The sequence below is a fragment of the Coregonus lavaretus genome (assembly GCF_964263955.1).
Source record: "Coregonus lavaretus genome assembly, chromosome: 18".
NCBI lineage: Eukaryota > Metazoa > Chordata > Actinopteri > Salmoniformes > Salmonidae > Coregonus > Coregonus lavaretus.
The window spans coordinates 34,608,950-34,624,636 of record NC_140005.1 but is presented as its reverse complement, the minus strand read 5'-3'; the positions used below and the strand labels follow the sequence as shown (position 1 = coordinate 34,624,636).

The 15,687-nt window shown below is 43.3% G+C and overlaps 1 protein-coding gene across 1 annotated transcript in view; it reads right to left on the bottom strand.

The window, feature by feature from the left end:
- LOC311145234 (neuronal PAS domain-containing protein 3-like) overlaps window positions 1-15,687 on the bottom strand; it is a gene marked incomplete at both ends in the record, with an annotated part of 312,893 nt that overhangs the window by 89,506 nt on the left and 207,700 nt on the right. The window contains one exon of the mRNA XM_084181466.1: window positions 11,341-11,430. Coding sequence (XP_084037592.1) covers window positions 11,341-11,430 — 90 coding nt within the window. The remainder of the gene's footprint in view (window positions 1-11,340; window positions 11,431-15,687) is intronic.

The following is a 15,687-nucleotide window of genomic DNA, read 5'->3' as shown; positions in this document are numbered from 1 at the left end:
GGTGACTCTTGCTCCGGCTCTGAGAGGGTCAGGACTCATCTATTATCCTTCACTGGGAAAGTTCCCCTTCCTCATCACAGCTTGTTATATCCTTATATGATGGCTTCCCCAGAGCCTTATATATGGGGAGATTACAAGCCTACCTTTTTTCTCATATTCTTTCTTTCGCTGCATCTGGGTTGAAATGTCACATTACGGCTCCACCCTTGCTTCTGATAAAATATTATTACTGAGTTTATGGCCTGGATGGAGCCCTGAAGAAATAGACAGATCATACTGGACTTATTAATGAATAAAATGTTCTGTTAAAAGTATACAAAAAAGTGTTTTGAATTTGACTGATCTTATTTGTTGAGTAGAAATGATGATTTCTTGTTTGGTGAAAATGAAAGGATTGATCGTGTGATCAAGATTATTTAACTGCAGTGTATTCAATGCAGTTCATCATACTGTATGAGTACTCATGAAGATGTCTGACCTAGTTCCTTTCACTCCAAATGTAAAATAATTATCATCGCTAATGAAATATACGCCTTCCACTGTAATTCCAACCAATAGTTAAAAAAATTGGTAATTTCATCATAATCCCTCTATCCTCTCTCTCTTCCTCTCCTCTGCTATGCCAGATGTTTTTCTGGCGGTCAATAGCTTGTCCTTAGGCTGGAGAGCAGAGCAGAGGAGAGGAGAGGTGCTTGGCATTAACTGGTGTCACCTCTCCACCCTGAGCTCCCCTCCTGGGGCCTGATATTGGGGTGAAATACGAGCCCTCTCAGAGAGCAGCTCCCCAATTCATTTGTTCCTTGTGCTGCCTGCACCCCACACCCACGCCACCACGTGCCCCACTCCGCTCCGCTATCATTGTACCAGCAGCACCCGCCCGCCTGCCCACCCGCTCCATTGGGCCTCTAATAAAAAAGGCATCAATTTTCAGCTCTAGTGCCACTCTGATCTCTTTATATGTTCGACATCCAACATTAAATTAGAATGCCGTTGTAAATCCAACTTTAGGAATTTCCAATGAGTGCCGGGTGGGTCGCCCCTCTCTTTCACGACGAGACTGAAGCACGGTCGGTAGCAAACACGTCCTGATGGCAGACATTTCTTATGGTTGATTAGAAAGGAGAAGAGTGGGAAGGGTCAGTCAGTGCACTAAGACTTCATATTTTATCCAGTTTATACATACAGCTTGTCTTTACAGGCTATCTTTACCTTTAACAATGATGTAACTATTAAAAAGTTAGATCTAACAAGCATCTAACATCTTGTAAATTGGCTTCAAACATTCATTCACTTTGAAAAAAATTATGGCACCAGTGTTAATTAGCTAATAAAAATCCCCTCCATCCCCCCCAAAAAAACAATTGAAGTCTATTAACAGTTAATAATCCCAACTACCTTATCTTTAAATTCCAATTCAAACACAGTTGTATTCCCAATCCTGACGCTCCCCCAGATCTCAATCCAGATGAAAGGCTGATGGTGGACGTAAAAAGCCCATGCAGCGAGGAGCGAGCTATCGTCAGTCAGTACACTGGAGATGCTATCAGGGTGATCCATCCGCCTTCAAACATTAATAAGGATTGGAGAGGAGATGTGAAATAAAATGAGAGCAGCCCTATCAGTCTGGAGATGATCTGAAGGATGGAAATAAATCTGTGCATTGTGGATTATCAAAAGAGCAGTTTGGAGATGATGGGCTAGATTGAGGGCCTCTGCTGGAAAGGACCTCACTGGAGGGCTAGGAATGGGGCTGAGGCTGGGGCTGGGGCTAGGGCTAGGGCTAGGGCTGAGGCTGGGGCTGGGGCTGGGGCTAGAGCTTGGGCTGGGGCTGGGGCTGGGGCTTTCGGGGGATAGTCATCACTTTCTCACAAAAGGTCCATGATAGTGCAAAATAAAAGAAGTGAAAACCCTGTGCACAGCAGTGTGTCTAGATCCAGGTGCTTCTCTCTCTCTCTTCTCTCTCCTCTTTCTCTTCTCTCTCAATCTTCTCTCTTCTCTCTCTCTTCTCTCTCTTACCTCTTTCCTTTTCTCTATTCCTTCTCTCTCTTCTCTCTCCTCTCTCTCTCTTCTCTCTCTCTCTTCTCTTTCTCTTCTCTCACTTCACACTCTTATCTCTCCTCTTTCTCTTCTCTCTCTCTTCTCTCTCTTACCTCTCTCTTACCTCTATTCCTTCTCTCTCTTCTCTCTCCTCTCTATCTTCTCTCTCTCTCTTGGCTGGACCAACTGATGTTAGTGGTAGTACATTTAGTGTACATTACACAGAGTATGCTAAAATGTAGCCTGAGTGTGTGTGGCTAGCCAAATACAAACTGAAACCAATGCTGTTACAAACTCTGGAACAAGTTATGCCAATACCACTTATGACAACAGGAACCATGGCAAAGTGCTAGCTACGGTTCTCAGATAAAAAAACAACAACTATACTTTCACTCGCAAACAACTATGTGTGACTATACTGTTCGTATTGTATGTTGGCATGGATAAACACCTGAAAATATATGTTAGAATATACAGTATTTCACAAAAGTGAGTACACCCCTCACATTTTTGTAAATATTTGAGTATATCTTTTCATGTGACAACACTGAAGAAATGACACTTTGCTACAATGTAAAGTAGTGAGTGTACAGCTTGTATAACAGTGTAAATTTGCTGTCCCCTCAAAATAACTCAACACACAGCCATTAATGTCTAAACCGCTGGCAACAAAAGTGAGTACACCCCTAACTGAAAATGTCCAAATTGGGCCCAATTAGCAATTTTCCCTCCCCGGTGTCATGTGACTCATTAGTGTTACGAGGTCTCAGGTGTGAATGGGGAGCAGGTGTGTTAAATTTAGTGTCATCGCTCTCACACCCCCTCATACTGGTCACTGGAAGTTCAACATGGCACCTCATGGTAAAGAACTCTCTGAGGATCTGAAAAGAGAATTGTTGCTCTACATAAAGATAGGCTGGGCTATAAGAAGATTGCCAAGACCCTGAAACTGAGCTGCAGCATGGTGGCCAAGACCATACAGCGGTTTAACAGGACAGGTTCCACTCAGAACAGGCCTCGCCATGGTCGACCAAAGAAGTTGACCATGGCGAAATAGACGTATGAGTGCTGCCAGCATTGCTGCAGAGGTTGAAGGGGTGGGGGGTCAGCCTGTCAGTGCTCAGACCATACGCCGCACACTGCATCAAATTGGTCTGCATGGCTGTCGTCCCATAAGGAAGCCTCTTCTAAAGATGATGCACAAGAAAGCCCACAAACAGTTTGCTGAAGACAAGCAGACTAAGGACATGGATTACTGGAACCATGTCCTGTGGTCTGATGAGACCAAGATAAACTTATTTGGTTCAGATGGTGTCAAGCGTGTGTGGCGGCAACCAGGTGAGGAGTACAAAGACAAGTGTGTCTTGCCTACAGTCAAGCATGGTGGTGGAGTGTCATGGTCTGGGGCTGCATGAGTGCTGCCGGCACTGGGGAGCTACAGTTCATTGAGGGAACCATGAATGCCAACATATACAGTATACTGTGACATACTGAAGCAGAGCATGATCCCCTCCCTTCGGAGACTGGGCCGCAGGGCAGTATTCCAACATGATAACGACCCCAAACACACCTCCAAGACGACCACTGCCTTGCTAAAGAAGCTGAGGGTAAAGGTGATGGACTGGCCAAGCATGTCTCCAGACCTAAACCCTATTGAGCATCTGTGGGGCATCCTCAAACGGAAGGTGGAGGAGTGCAAGGTCTCTAACATCCACCAGCTCTGTGATGTCGTCATGGAGGAGTGGAAGAGGACTCCAGTGGCAACCTGTGAAGCTCTGGTGAACTCCATGCCCAAGAGGGTTAAGGCAGTGCTGGAAAATGATGGTGGCCACACAAAATATTGACACTTTGGGCACAATTTGGACATTTTCACTTAGGGGTGTACTCACTTTTGTTGCCAGCGGTTTAGACATTAATGGCTGTGTGTTGTGTTATTTTGAGGAGACAGCAAATGTATACTCTTATACAAGCTGTACACTCACTACTTTACATTGTAGCAAAGTGTCATTTCTTCAGTGTTGTCACATGAAAAGATATACTCAAATATTTACAAAAATGTGAGGGGTGTACTCACTTTTGTGAGATACTGTATGTAGCATATATAAGATTACTTTTTTTTGTGAAAATATTTTGTTTTTGTAAAATTCTCTCAAGCCTCCTGGTGGTCAGAAAGCATAGTGCAGAAGCCCAGTGCAGGGTGACATAGGGAAGTGTTAGAGAATGTTTAGGGACCAGCTCATACATTACACTGACAGGTGCTTTAAATCCTGTGTTTAGACTGATGCTGCTGTGGCCTGGCTGGCTGGCTGGCTATAGTGAGTGACTAACCTATGGGATGGATAGATCCACAGCCCCATCATATTTTAATCACTGTGTTACAGCACCATTGACAAAGCAATACCTCACAAGTGGGGTTATAGCCACCAAAACCTAGAAAGAAATGGAACAACATGGATAGGATGGAATCAATCAAGAATATACTGGATGTTGAAAAGGAAAAAAAGATTTCCCACTTTTTGACCTTGAAAATCCACCATCAAACCACCGAAATCTTTTGAAAAACAACAAAAATCTCCCTGTCCAACTTAACAGTAGCGCCTGTCTGCTGTCTCTTGTCTGATATTGAGTTGAAATACCCAATTTATGACTACAACATTGACAAGGGCAGAACAATCCATTGTGCATACATCTGCAGAATAATGTTTTATTAATCCAATTACTAATGAAACCTCGTTGACTTTCAGATTTTCAGATTCTTGCCGATTCTACCCCACCGCACACACACACCCACACACACCCACACACACCTCTCTCTCTGTTTCTTGGCTCAATATCAAGATGGAGAGTGTGGAAACGTGTCCTCCCGAAGGATGGCGCCCTCTGAAACCTTGACATGCACAAAGACAGGCGCAGACAGCGCTGCCCTGCCGTGGATGATAAGGTCACCCCTGGGATTGGCCAGATTATCTCTGTCAAGCACTTGGACAGAGCACAGTCAAATGATGCATCATGCAGTCATTTTCTGGGGGAAAAAATCAATTTCTTCACCAGGTCGCTATTTGCTTTTCAAAGTGCCCTTGTAGTGTTTGGCTCGGAGCATTTATCAATTTAAATGTTGTGAATTGATAATGTTTTCTGTTGCTGGGCCTTGTAGGGAACACTGAATCATGTCCCCTCCTCCTTCCTCTACTCCTGTTCCTCACCATTGTAAATCTTTCTCTCTCTCCCTCTCGCTCTCTCTCCCTCTCTCTCTCTCCCTCTCGCTCCCTCTCTCGCTCTCTCTCTGTTTTATTTTTACTCTCCCTAAATCCACTTCTCTGGTTTTTGGATTGGAATATACTAGTAGTATTTATTACAGAGACTAAATTTAGGCTTCTCTATTCATTTATTTATTCATACATTTTATCATATTTTAGAAAAGATTTTAGCGGTTTGCTTAAATGCTGCAGGTGCCCTTATATTTATATTCATGGGCAACGTTATACTACTATTATAGTGCTTGATTTACAACACTTACAAAACATAATTGCCCCTATCAATATAATCAAATCTCAAAAATATCCTAATCGCACATTTCACTAGTTGAATGAATCCCAAAGTGATACGGCATTGTAATATTTGACGGTGGAGATGGTAGTTTCATGGCTTTGCTAGACATTGAGTCGGCTGGTTAATGATGATATTCTGTAGCAGAGCAGATAAAGCACAGGCCTGTCCTTGTTTCATTCAGGGCTCAGGAGTCTACAGGGCCAGCAGGTTCACTGAGGTGGCTCAATTAAACATAACCTTCCCCTGGCCCTGTCTCCTTTACCACCACTAGCAGTCTTCATGCAAATGGCCGCCCTCTGCTCTGTCACCCCCACAACATCATAAATAAAATAATGCTTATTACCCATTTAGTAACATTCTGGATTCATGCCCTGATAGGCTATTTAAAAATAGAGAGAGGCAAAAAATCTCCCTCTCATATGCTTAGTGAGGCTTGACGTTATCTTCCCCTCAGCGTTGGATGGATAATGGTGTGCCCATTTGTTTTGGATTCACTACAGAGGTCAATTTAGTGTTGGCTGTGGGTTATGGGGAGTTACAGTAGCAGTTTCATTTCACTTGCAAAAACTCCTCACAGTGCAGATTCATAGCTAAATGAAAATACTATTTGGGAAATATAACAAATGACTCAATTTGCAGGAATATTTTCAGAGAGAAAATATACAGTACAGTAAATTCAATATAAATATAAGAATACCTCACTGACAGTATTCAAGCTTTTGAAAATTAACCATTCCTTTCTTTCATTGATTGATCTACACAACGCAAACAATGACAAATAAACAGACTAATTTAACAATCTTGTTTGGTCTAGGCAACAGTGTCAAAAGTCTGCTGTATTCTGTGGAACACTGAGAGAAGGGACTGGGAATATGAGAAGGTGTGTGTGAACTGGGAGTGTGTGTGTGTGAGGGAATGAGGGATAAAGGAGGGCGAGGACTGATCGGTTCACAAAGATGTGATCAGACATTCAGGCAGATGTTTATGCTAATAGATTCAATATTCCCCCTCCATCCCACGTGGCCTCAGATCCTCTGGGAGTCGGGGGGCTGGAAGCCAGGGGCCTCACAGCCTCATCCGGCCCCACTGCAGGGGAGGGAGTCTGGGCTAGGGGGATCAGGCTCCTGGTCTCTCTCTCTCTCTCTCTCTCTCTCTCTCTGTGTGTGCACGCAGCCACACATGCATAGCCCTGTCACTTAAAGCCAAGCAGATGTCTACATTCAATTCCAGCTCCACAATTGGAAAAGCCTTTTGCAGCGAAACGTGAATGGGAGGAGGGCACTGAGGTCTAACCGGTGTCGCTCCACAATAAAAGGGAGGCCTTGTTTCGTGAAGGAGGGAGAGAGACTTATACCTCCCTCCAACACAGAGAGAGTGAAAGGCATTGGAAATATGCCAACTCAATCACATTGCTGAGCACATAAACAATGGAAAGAGAGAGAGCTTCAACCATATGGTCCTGCTATGTCAGGTTCTCAATTTGCCGTTCCTGTAATAATTTAGAGTGTTTAAACACGTTTCTGTACTTGGAACGGGTTAAAATAAAAAAGCTAGCAACTCCTTTGAGACAGATGAAAAGTCATATGGTCGCTGTATTCCAGATGTATCAATTTCCTTGGATATTCAGTCCATGCAAGTGCATATGCTGCACTGGCGCCGGCTTGGAATGGGACGGATTCCAAAAGCGAATATTCTGTTGGCCGGAATAATGCAATTATTATTTTCCTAGCTATCAGCCTAAGCACACACAGTGCCATCTGTTATACAAAACAAACATACACATCTCAATTACCAAACAGACAGCTGCATGGTCACACCTCTGCACCTCCACACCGTGCCTTCATCGTGCCAACAGGAGGATTTTGAGGGGGTTCCATGACAGTATTAGGATCAACAGGGGCTGCGTCCCAAATGACACCCTATTTCCTATATAATGCATTACTTTTGATCAGAACCATCCTGGAGTAGGAAGCCATTTGGGACGTAGTCAGGGTCTTTAAAAGACAGAATCCTTTTCTACCTAAAATGCTACACAAACAAAATCTGAGTCAGCTAGCCGAGCCCAGAGGGTCTACTTCTACAATATCCATGCTGCTGTGTCTGTCTACTGCAAGGCATGTCTGTCTTGCAATTCCATGGCAAGCTGAAACAACTCCAATGGTACTGCTACAGAACTGTTAAATACCGCCATTAGCCATGCTAAATCGCTGAGGCAGTGGAGGCGTTTTAGCAGCCATATACAAATAAAATGACACATTTGGCTTATAACACCTTGTCCAACAAATGTCTTTACATAGCCTATCTACTATTAAAACATTGTACATTCAGAATCCAAACTTTCCATTCTATTACGAAAGAATGTCAAGACATAACATGTTTTTTTCTTTGAGTTTAGTAATGACTCAAAAAGAGAACATTCTGGAATGGCTGCTTCCTCAAAGGGGAGCTACGGTCACTGATTAGTCAAATGAAGGCAGAACATTATTCCAGAGAACTAAGACATACACTTAGACACCTGCGATTAACTGGGGGGGGGGGGGGGGGGGGGGGGGGGGGACACAGGCTTATGCACCATTTGGAAAACAAAAATGGTAATTCTGACCATCTGTTTCACTGAACTGACTGGCTGCACAACTGGTGCCATAATAGCGGCCATTTCACACTAGCACAGAACTGTCTGATACAAATATATGGGTACACATTCACAGACATTGAAGAGACACCAAGGTACTATACTTCACCAGCATTCTGGACTTTACCTTCATCAACTATCAGTTAGCTCAACATAAAAAACTTGAATTATGTGCACAGATCTAAAGTTATGGTTCGGGCCTTATTCACTACTAGATTTGATTGGCTTTGTCTACAAGGCTATTAAAACTGTTACTGTAATAACTTACTAATTTCCCAGTACTATATGATGTTGAACCAAACAGGTATAAGGCCATTAGGCTAACTAACTAACTAACTAACTAACTAACTAACTAACTAACTAACTAACTAACTAACTAACACTCTCTCTCTCTCTCTCTCTCTCTCTCTCTCTCTCTCTCTCTCTCTCTCTCTCTCTCTCTCTCTCTCTCTCTCTCTCTCTCTCTCTCTCTCTCTCTCTCTCTCTCTCTCTCTCTCTCTCTCTCTCTCTCTCTCTCTCTCTCTCTCTTACTCTCACTCTCACTCTCACTCTCACTCTCTCTCACTCTCTCTCTCTCACTCTCTCTCAATATTCAACATAGAAGTTGAATACATTAACTTTTAGTATAAAGAATGTAAAAAAAAATACAACTTTGATAGAGGGAAGGGACTTTAATTACACAGCAAGTCCTAACTAATGGCTTCATTAACATAATGTTTGATACGCAGAACATTTCTAGACATTGAATAAGAGGATGAAAATCCCCATACATAAATCTGTTTTAGATTGTCTGCCTGGCACCATAAAATTCATAACCTTGTCAATTTGAAAAAGGCTTAAAAAACCTCCTAGATCGAATTAATGTAGAAAATAATTAGCAACTATGTTAAAAAGAAATGGCTTTGCAGACAGATTAAGTGGCTAAAAAGTAAAACAGCAATTAAGATCACAGAGGGTTAGAATTCTCTGTGTACACATGTTAGATTATACAACTAACTCATACAAGTTAAAAAAAACAGCACTTAATCACTCACTCACTCTAACTGCTGATAACTACATCACGCAGCCCAAAGCTTAGGGGACCTATTTGACAATTAATCAATTATTTGATAGAAATCATTAATCAATCTTTACTTGAATTAATCGGTAGATAGATGTGACTGCAGCCTATACAATTCACTATTTTTAATTTGGTAAACTGATTGCCTTTTTTTTGTCCTTTATATTGTCGTCTTATATCTAATTTAGCTAAACAATGTCTACGCATTCCCTCAGAGATACAAGGATCTCTACATCATAACGTTATTACAGAATACTTCATTATGAGTTCTGTAATACAAACACACAGTCACACAGCTAAAACACACAGTCACACAGCTAAAACACACAGTCACACAGCTAAAACAAACAGTCACACAGCTAAAACAAACAGTCACACAGCTAAAACACACAGTCACACAGCTAAAACACAGTCACACAGCTGAAACACCCAGTCACACAGCTAAAACACACAGTCACACAGCTAAAACACTACAGTCACACAGCTAAAACACAGTCACACAGCTAAAACACACACTCACACAGCTAAAACACATAGCCACACAGCTAAAACACACAGTCACACAGCTAAAACACACAGCCACACAACTAAAACACACAGTCACACAGCTAAAACACAGTCACACAGCTAAAACACACACTCACACAGTTAAAACACATAGTCACACAGCTAAAACACACAGTCACACAGCTAAAACACACAGTCACACAGCCAAAACACACAGTCACAAAGCTAAAACACACAGTTACAAAGCTAAAACACACACTCATACCAGAGGAGGCTGGTGGGAGAAGCTATAGGAGGACAGGCTCATTGTAATGGCTGAAATGGAATAAATGAAACGGAATCAAACGTGATTTCCATATGTTTGATGTGTATAATACCGTTAGATTTATTCCATTCCAGTCTTTACAATGAGCCCAACCTCCTATAGCTCTGCCCACCAGCCTCCTCTGACTCAAACAGCTAAAACACAGTTGACCCTTTTCACTATTTCCTACTCTATTGTCTCACCGATATGTGCATCATTTGGCCACATCTATTGCCTATATAATGCTGAAGTCTTCACCGCAAGGGCAATATACCTAGAAATACTACCCTAGTCTGCTAAACTAGAGACCTGGAGAGAAAGCAGGCTCACCAGTATCACTTGGCCTCATCTATTTGTCCTTTACATTTAAGTGTCCTGTATTCTATTAATGCCATGTATTATGTATCTAAATGAGTGTTTTCTTACGCAATTTTTTTATGATGTAAATTCTGTTATATAATGGTCAAGTCTATATCTAGAAATGTAATTTGGGTTCTGGGTTTCTGAGTTGGGAGATGGGCTCTGTTAGCCTGACGACTCACACTAAATTATTCCGCTGCACGAGGGGTGTTGTACAAAACATCTCTAACCAATCAGAGTATCAAAGCCAATGACACATTTTCAAAATGACACTTTACCCAACTGATCGGTTTCTGGACCAATCAGATGGCCCCGAATGGCCCCTTCACATTCAGTGAAAAGTCGGGGAGGTACTCAGATCCAGACTCATTGTGGAGAAGAAATGAACATCCGTGGGCGTGGCATAGCATTTGGCCGGAGCAAGGAGTCAGGGTAGCCAGGCAAGGGCTCTGTGTACTCTCTAGTCAGTCTGCTATAGCCCTGTGTGTGTGTGTGTGTGTGTGTGTGTGTGTGTGTGTGTGTGTGTGTGTGTGTGTGTGTGTGTGTGTGTGTGTGTGTGTGTGCACTCTACTCTGTCTGTCTGTTAGCCCTGGAGGCAAAGCTATGGTGTATGAAACCATTAGAATCCTCAAGGTCACTCCCCCTATCGTTTGACCTCCAAGACGTCTCAGTCTGTTTATTGACATGTAATAGCAGACTGGGACCTGTTAGCACACTACTGAGATGAAAAATACCCTCTGATACAATTGGATGGCTGCAAATTAACTACAGCTGATGAGATTTTAAATGAGCTCTAATTTGTCTGAATTGTCTTCAAGCCAGCGCTGATAAACAAAAGAAAAGGAGAAAAAAACATAGTAGTAGCGGCAAGGAATTGACTGTTGCACTCACCTGTGAAAGCCCCAGGTATATGGACACCGTCTCAGAGATGTACAAAAACCTTCCCTCCTTGTTTAGTGCAAATACAAATCCATCCAGGGACTAAGAGAGAGAGAGAGAGAGAGAGAGAGAGAGAGAGAGAGAGAGAGAGAGAGAGAGAGAGAGAGAGAGAGAGAGAGAGAGAGAGAGAGAGAGAGAGAAAGAGAGAGAGAGACAGGGAGTTAGATGAGCTGTATACAGAGGTAAAGCTATGTACCATGGAGAGGAAACCCTCTGAGTGTTTGTTGTCTGTTTGTCAGCAAAACCAAAATGACACCTTTTCATGTGGAAGGTAGTATCTCTCATGATGACAGTAACAATTACAACCACAATCAACAGTTTGAATGCAGAAGAACAAGTGTAAACAAACCCAAGTTGGAACAGACAAAGAGAGTAAAGCCTACAGCGAGGGGGAACAGTATTTGATCCCCTGCTGATTTTGTACGTTTGCCCACTGACAAAGACATGATCAGTCTTTAATTTTAATGGTAGGTTTATTTGAACAGTGAGAGACAGAATAACAACCAAAAAATACAGAAAAACGCATGTCAAAAATGTTAGAAATTGATTTGCATTTTAATGAGGGAAATAAGTATTTGACCCCTCTGCAAAACATGACATAGTACTTGGTGGCAAAACCCTTGTTGGCAATCACAGAGGTCAGACGTTTCTTGTAGTTGGCCACCAGGTTTGCACACATCTCAGGAGGGATTTTGTTCCACTCCTCTTTGCAGATCTTCTCCAAGTCATTAAGGTTTCGAGGCTGACGTTTGGGAACTCAAACCTTCAGCTCCCTTCACAGATTTTCTATGGGATTAAGGTCTGGAGACTGGCTAGGCCACTCCAGGACCTTAATGTGCTTCTTCTTGAGCCACTCCTTTGTTGCCTTGGCCGTGTGTTTTGGGTCATTGTCATGCTGGAATACCCATCCACGACCCATTTTCAATGCCCTGGCTGAGGGAAGGAGGTTCTCACCCAAGATTTGACGGTACATGGCCCCGTCCATCGTCCCTTTGATGCGGTGAAGTTGTCCTGTCCCCTTAGCAGAAAAACACCCCTAAAGCATAATGTTTCCACCTCCATGTTTGACGGTGGGGATGGTGTTCTTGGGGTCATAGGCAGCATTCCTCCTCCTCCAAACACGGCGAGTTGAGTTGATGCCAAAGAGCTTGATTTTGGTCTCATCTGACCACAACACTTTCACCCAGTTCTCCTCTGAATCATTCAGATGTTCATTGGCAAACTTCAGACGGCCCTGTATATGTGCTTTCTTGAGCAGGGGGACCTTGCGGGCACTGCAGGATTTCAGTCCTTCACGGCGTAGTGTGTTACCAATTGTTTTCTTGGTGACTATGGTCCCAGCTGCCTTGAGATTATTGACAAGATCCTCCCGTGTAGTTCTGGGCTGATTCCTCACCGTTCTCATGAACATTGCAACTCCACAAGGTGAGATCTTGCATGGAACCCCAGGCCGAGGGAGATTGACAGTTATTTTGTGTTTCTTCCATATAATCGCACCAACTGTTGTCACCTTCTCACCAAGCTGCTTGGCGATGGTCTTGTAGCCCATTCCAGCCTTGTGTAGGTCTACAATATTGTCCCTGACATCCTTGGAGAGCTCTTTGGTCTTGGCCATGGTGGAGAGTTTGGAATCTGATTGATTGATTGCTTCTGTGGACAGGTGTCTTTTATACAGGTAACAAGCTGAGATTAGGAGCATTCCCTTTAAGAGTGTGCTCCTAATCTGAGCTCGTTACCTGTATAAAATACACTTTCTGATTGAGAGGGGGTCAAATACTTATTTCCCTCATTAAAATGCAAATCAATATATAACATTTTTGACATGTGTTTTTCTGGATTTTTTTGATGTTATTCTGTCTCTCACTGTTCAAATAAACCTACCATTAAAATTATTATAGACTGATCATGTCTTTGTCAGTGGGCAAACGTACAAAATCAGCAGGGGATCAAATACTTTCTTCCCTCACTGTATCACCATTGCATCAATGGACCTTCATTTCAAGTACGTTTGCAAACTTTATTAAAGTTTAAAAAATGTGTGTTTTTGTCCAGGGAAGCATTTGGGGGTATTGGGTCTGACTGTAAGGTAGAGTGCTGACCATCTAATGCATTGTGACAACACCTCGACTGCCATTATTATACTGGTTACTTCTACTCTAGTATACATGTATAGTCTACACTAGTACTCAAGTAGTAGTCCTTTCCATTCCAGCCCATATCGATATAATGTGTGTTTTTTCCCCTGTAAAATCTATTATAATATGCTGGTTAGGGCTAGGCCAGGATGCTGGTAAAGTTTATGCAGATTGCCGATCCATTCCAGTCCAGACCCACGTAATATGTGTGTGTATTTTCTTCCTGGATAGTCTTCATTCAATCAAAGTCCATGTAACATGTGTGTTTTTACTTCCTGGAAATAGTCTACTTCAGTATGCAGGTCCATTCCAGTCCAGACCCATGTCTAATGACGTCCCTGCTCTTAGATCAAATAAAATAAAATCAAATTGTATTGGTCACATGCGCCGAATACAACAGGTGCAGACATTACAGTGAAATGCTTACTTACAGCCCTTAACCAACAGTGTTGACAAAAAAAGTGTTGAGAAAAAAAAGAGCAGAAGTAAAATAAAATAACAGTAGGGAGGCTATATATACAGGGGGGTACCGGTGCAGAGTCAATGTGCGGGGGCACCGGCTAGTTGGGGTAGTTGAAGTAATATGTACATGTGGGTAGAGTTAAAGTGACCATGCATAAATAATTAACAGAGTAGCAGCAGCGTAAAAAGGATGGGGTGGGGGGGCAGTGCAAATAGTCCGGGTAGCCATGATTAGCTGTTCAGGAGTCTTATGGCTTGGGGGTAGAAGCTGTTGAGAAGTCTTTTGGACCTAGACTTGGCACTCCGGTACCGCTTGCCGTGCGGTAGCAGAGAGAACAGTCTATGACTAGGGTGGCTGGAGTCTTTGACAATTTTGAGGGCCTTCCTCTGACACCGCCTGGTATAGAGGTCCTGGATGGCAGGAAGCTTGGCCCCAGTGATGTACTGGGCCGTACGCACTACCCTCTGTAGTGCCTTGCGGTCGGAGGCCAAGCAGTTGCCATACCAGGCGGTGATGCAACCAGTCAGGATGCTCTCGATGGTGCAGCTGAATAATTTTTTGAGGATCTGAGGACCCATGCCAAATCTTTTCAGTCTCCTGAGGGGGAATAGGCTTTGTCGTGCCCTCTTCACGACTGTCTTGGTGTGTTTGGACCATGATAGTTCATGACGGAAAGCAGCGTTCTGTTCTGAGCCCAGCCACCAACAGGCAACAATTAAGACACCTGTGTCACTAAAGTTAATTACTTCTGCTCCACCACTGGCTGGGATAGTCTGTAGTTGCAGCTAACCACAGGCACACGGCACAAAGAAACGCACCAATCCAAACGTAATAGATGGGAGGAAAACAATGGCTTCTCCCTCTCTCTCCATCTAACTCTGAGACTACAGGCCCTGAAAACAACAAGGCATTTATGTTGCACAATGTCCCTGTCGCTGATCTGATCACCTTTCTATGAAAATGAGGATTACTCTGTCGTGTCGCGGGCGGTGTTGCGGCTCAGACGGCGGTGGTATTTCATATTTGCGGGCACGTTTCCATTTATTTTCCCCAAGCAACTTTAAAGGAGCAGCTAACAGCAGCTGGTGTGAGGAGAGAGAAATAGAGAGAGAGAGAGAGAGAGAGAGAGAGAGAGAGAGAGGAAGAGAGGGAGAGAGAGACTCCCTACCTGCCGATAAAACAGGGCAGCCTGGGGCTATTTACAGCCAGCTGATATGCAGCTGACAACAGCAACTCCCACTGAGGCCCTGCTGAAGCCAGACAGCCAGCCAGCTCCCAGCCAACTTCCCCAAACACAAACACATCTGCCAGGAGGAAGAGGAGCTTTATTACATTTACATTTTAGACATTTAGCAGACGCTCTTATCCAGAGCGACTTACAGTTAGTGAGTGCATACATTTTCATACTGGCCCCCCGTGGGAAACGAACCCACAACCCTGTCATTACAAGCGCCATGCTCTACCAACTGAGCTACACGGGACTACGCTCATCTCTAGGAGACAGAACACATCTCCTTCCTGAGCGGTATGACGGCTGCGTGGTCCCATGGTGTTTATACTTGCGTACTATTGTTTGTACAGATGAACGTGGTACCTTCAGGCGTTTGGAAATTGCTCCCAAGGATGAACCAGACTTGTGGAGGTCTACCATTTGTTTTCTGAGGTCTTGGCTGATTTATTTTGATTTCCCCATGATGTCAA